The following is a 4,829-nucleotide window of genomic DNA, read 5'->3' on the forward strand; positions in this document are numbered from 1 at the left end:
TCGAATATGAAAGGGACATTAGTGACGTTAGTGATAACTTTTCAGTCTCAAACCATTGCCCGGACATCCCAAACAGCGAAAGCCACGGACATGATGAAACGATCAGTTAGCGCTCATATTCGAAATATGATATTCTTTTCTGTATTTATCGGAGTTGTCTCAGTGGACGTGGCGAGATAGGTTCCCAATTTCATCTCCAGGAGGAGTTTAGATTCCAATAGGAGTTGCCCCCTAACTGGCGTAACACAAGGCAATCCCAAAGGTCAAGGAGGTAAAGTCCACAAACAATCGTACCATATGCAAGGATTGTCTTTTGTACTCACGATGAGAGGCGTTGACCACTCAGCTGATGTCCTCCTGTTGTTGTTACCGCTTCTGGTGATAGGCATGATTAACCCAACTCGTCTATGAAAGATCCGCTTATAACCACGCAGACATACAGGAAATAAAGTAAAGCGTGGAGAAGATTATTGATCCGCCCGTAAGCAGGTATTACCTACTCCGAAAGCGAAGACGGGAAAGAAAGGTTACAGATGGGGATGAGCCGCGAAGCGTTATCAATACTTGATGAAATAACTACGACCACTATAACACTCGAAGAGTCAACGTCACGGTATTGTATGAAAAAGCTCCTAGAGTTGGAGACGGCCCATCCAGAAATGTTCAACGTACCAGCATAAAAATAGCAAATTGGACGACCAACAAAGGTCTGAATAATGGTTTGCCAAAGCGGTAGATACGCTGAAAGATTCTACTGTCGAAACAATATCAACTAATGGGAAGGAGGTTCTCGGTGTGCCAGCTTCCATGTTTTTCCCTTGAGGTGAATAGACGGCTGGTCGAACTTAGCAGCGTACTTTATTTGCCACAAGTCCAATGACCCCAGAGGTAGGTAATCCTCGCATCTAATCTCAAAGCTTTTTTTGAACTTTCCCCAGAGATCACTGTGGAAATCTATCCAGTAGCTCTCATCGGACACCTTATCGACATCAAAGGTCGCCTTAGTTGGTTTGGGACCCACCGCACAGTAGAAACTAACCTCCACTGTTTTAGCATTGTCGGAGAATGTATAAACCAAATTCAAATAAGGTTTAGACAGGATCAGAAAATATGAGCCGTCTGGCTCGTGGGATAGGGCAACACCGACGAGTATGAGATGGAGAAGATGGTTGAGCATGGCTTCGATCAAGAAACCTACAACAAGTAGTCCTCAGAGGGGTACAATCACCAATGATAGAAATCTGATATTGTCCCCGGTGTCATGCGATGAACCTTTCGAGACTATGATAGCGACAAGTTCACTATCATTAATCCCGGAAAATAACCTTTATGGTAACCTTATTTTCGTACTAGACTTGGAGGTTTTCAAATTACGACTACGAATTATTCGCGTTGTTTCGCAGTTGGAAGTAAAACGAAATTCTGATGAAAATCGATTTACGTAGTCGTCGAAGTTTTCAGTAAACCCCCATCGGGGAGGACATAACATTCTCGCCGACAAATTCGATGAATAGTTCAAGGCAGGTTCAAACTGCCCCTCCACACTCCATTCAACTCAGGGATCAGAGGTGTACAATCACCAATGATGGAAATCTGATATTGTCCCCGGTGTCATGCGATGAACGTCTCGAGACTATGATAGCGCCCAAGTGCAGTATCATTAATCCCGGAATATAACCTTTATGGTGACCTTATTTCCGTACTAGACTTGGAGGTTTTCAAATTACGACTACGAATTATTCGTGATGTTTCGCAGTTGGAAGTAAAACGAAGTTCTGATGAAAATCGATTTACGTAGTCTTAGTTTTGAGCCCTATCGGGGAGGACACAACATTCTCGCCGACAAAGTAGATGAATAGTTCAAGGTAGGTTCAAACTGCCCCTCCACACTCCATTCAAATAGACAATACCACTCCAACGCGAACTAACGCAACTAGAGGGTATCATTATACGTCTCTATTGATACCGCCTTCTTATGCAGTATGCAAAACATTCGACAATGTACACTGGTCGAGCGTGTCAGCCTTGACCAGATTACAGGGCATTGCCGTGAACTTGAGGGGACCATTACCAGAACTCCCCATCAGAGAGTCGCAATCCTCCTTTTTTCAGTTGGAAATGAAAGAGATACAGTGAAGAGCGCAAGGCTAGAATAAGAGGACCTCAGGAGGAGTCACAGTCGAACGAAGAATACTAAGAGAGCCAAAAGGGACAAAGGTGGTATCGACTGGAAAGCTACTCCCCGGTCTAATGCCGCCTGGTTAATGAGGAAGTCATGTATGGCATGAGAATCACCGTTACGGAGATCCATGATAGCAATGGTTGAAGATAAACTACTGGGTGCTTACATACGCTGTGTAGTACATAGCTCCCAGTAAAAGTGCACATCGAACTCTCTTATGGTAGTAGTAGTAATAGTATACCACAGCAGAAGAAGTGACGATGGAGCGGTACCATAAACTCATGTCCAAATGACGACAAATAGCCGCTCATGTCTGCGGGTATCAAGTCCATCAAAAATTGCCACCAGAGATCCAACTTGGGTCGAAATATGGCAGAAGTCACACGAGTACATTTCCCCCAATACCCCACAACAATCCGAAGCCACCAGAAGCGGCAATTTAGGGGGATTGTTGTTGCGGGGGAAGCAATGAGATGACACTGACTGAGCTACTTAGAGGAGATAAACGCTACGGATGGACACGAAATGTGCACAGAAATGGCAATAACGATTATCATCAGTCATGACAAATATACACCTATAGTACCACCAAATGGACTATCTGAGCGATTTACCGGTGTAAAACCCGATATTCGCGCTATGCAGTAGTCGTAATGAGTTCTTAATATGATATGTTTTAATATCATATTAAACATGTTATGAAATGTTGATAGGTATTCACTAGTGTTTTTTTCATATCACGGGTGAAACTCCATTAGTGTCCTCAATCACAGTCGGTTTCCATCGGCAAAGCGGACATGAGAAATCATCCCCTTCGTGTTTGATCCACTCCACCAGGCATGGATCATGATAAGAGTGCCCACAGGGTAGGGTCCTGTACTTAGACTTCACATTAAATATGCCATTACTGATATCAGAATTAGCGGTAGCAACAGTATCCACTGAGCTTAATGTGAAAGTCGACGAGATATTCAGATCATCATTCGCCAGAGAGAGCTTCCTTTTAGTGTAGAATTCACCTAAGCAAATCGAGCAGGATTCTCCACAAGGACTACAAGTGACCGGTGCAACCCTGTCGAGATCAATAGTCTTCTTCTTCCTCGTGTCACCACGGGCTATAGCGAGGCGAAATACATTGGAGTACGTCGGCCTGGTCAAGAAGACCACCCAAGTGAGCGTAACAGAGCCCACCAAAAGCACCAACCACAGACCCGATAGAGTCGCAATGAATAGAACGAGTGATGTTATACCAAGAGCTACGAACATAAGGCCAATGTAAAGGTGCCCGCTGATGTGCGTTGGAAATCCACATCTCCTGTTTGCCGACGACGTATTGGCAACAACATCTGGCATGTCTACTATGGCTCAGTCGAGATGGTCCTTGACAATGTTGATGAACAAAATCCGTGAACTAAGAAGATGCATGTTACCTCGATGTTTACACAAACACAGTGTTGGAGTAGGAATATATGTTTGCTTTCCTCAGCTGAGCTCAGGAGTTTCCTCACTTTTTGTGAACATGAATATGCAAACTAGTGCTCAGAAGCAAAAGTCTTTCAGAATTTCGATATTGCCACTAACACATGTTGTTGAGCATGTACATATTTCCCATGCTGGTCATCGCTAGTCGCCACGTATCGGGGACAGCAGCACACAAACTTCATCAGAGCGCACATGTGGCGGTTAAATATCCCACTCCTGGTCGCGTGGGTCTAGTAGGTTGGTTCTCCAGGAACCGACCCTAGAAATACCGATGAGAGAAAGACACTCAGAGACACAGAGTCTGAGTGACTCTCAGTGAGTGTGCCGATAGTGCGTGCGTCACGCACGGTGCGTGGCTGCACCCTCTTCGGTACTTGCTCCCGGAAGTAGTAGGATTGGGATATAATGTATAAGCCCTCTCTGCCCTCGGCTGTTCGACGCTGTCCATCAGGCGGAGAACCAGGTTTCACCAACTCGCCAAGCTTGGTGATTTCGGGTCCTAATGAACTCTCGCCAACACGCCCAATCATGGGATACGACCGCTTCTGGACCATATTTCACCTCTTTGGCGTCGACACCTAACGAATTTCACCGAGATGTGGCGGAAACTGGTTGAGGTAATCCGTAATTTCGTTCGCCCAAACGATCTATTCCGTTCTGTGCGCACGGTTACAGCAACTTGGTATTGGTGTAACATGCCAGTGGCCCAGATATTGCTATAAAACCTGGTAAACTTATCGGTGTTCGCCAAGTACGTGTCGTAAAACGCCGATATCTTGGTATAATCATTTGTTTATGAAGATTACACCATCTTTGGCGATATCCGCCTTTTATCGATCACGGTTGGTATGTTCTCGAGTCGGAGTCGAGTATCGCCAGGTGATTTGTTCAAATCTGGTATTGTGACAGGCTTTCGCCACAACTTTGTGATGATTCCTGTCCGGCGAGAGTTGTATCAAGGCCGCATACCGCCAAGCTGGAATCAACCGCACACCTCACCCTTGGTTCTGCTTTTTGTTGTCTGTTCTCAGTGACTTTCGATGTTTTTGGACTCTGAGTTCAAATGATTGTCATGTCTTGTGGTAGAGCGATAGACGGTCTATCATAGACCGATTGAATATAGGAGAGTTCGGACGGGAAGCCCAGAATCTATTTCCATGAGTTT

The 4,829-nt window shown here is 45.1% G+C and overlaps 2 protein-coding genes across 2 annotated transcripts in view; both read right to left on the reverse strand.

The window, feature by feature from the left end:
• The window catches only part of Pmar_PMAR002456 (hypothetical protein), a gene marked incomplete at its 5' end in the record, with an annotated part of 5,925 nt that extends 5,536 nt beyond the window's left edge, over positions 1 to 389 (reverse strand). The window contains one exon of the mRNA XM_002780808.1: positions 371 to 389. Within this exon, the coding sequence (XP_002780854.1) occupies positions 371 to 389 (19 nt within the window). The remainder of the gene's footprint in view (positions 1 to 370) is intronic.
• A 383-nt stretch (positions 390 to 772) lies between these two features.
• On the reverse strand, positions 773 to 1,177 carry Pmar_PMAR002457 (hypothetical protein; the record flags this gene model as incomplete). The annotated part of the gene is made up of 1 exon (XM_002780809.1): positions 773 to 1,177. One exon carries the CDS (start codon positions 1,175 to 1,177, stop codon positions 773 to 775), a length of 405 nt encoding a protein of 134 aa, XP_002780855.1.
• Positions 1,178 to 4,829: the final 3,652 nt, after the last annotated feature.

The sequence above is a fragment of the Perkinsus marinus genome (assembly GCF_000006405.1).
Source record: "Perkinsus marinus ATCC 50983 genomic scaffold scf_1104296944018, whole genome shotgun sequence".
NCBI lineage: Eukaryota > Perkinsozoa > Perkinsida > Perkinsidae > Perkinsus > Perkinsus marinus.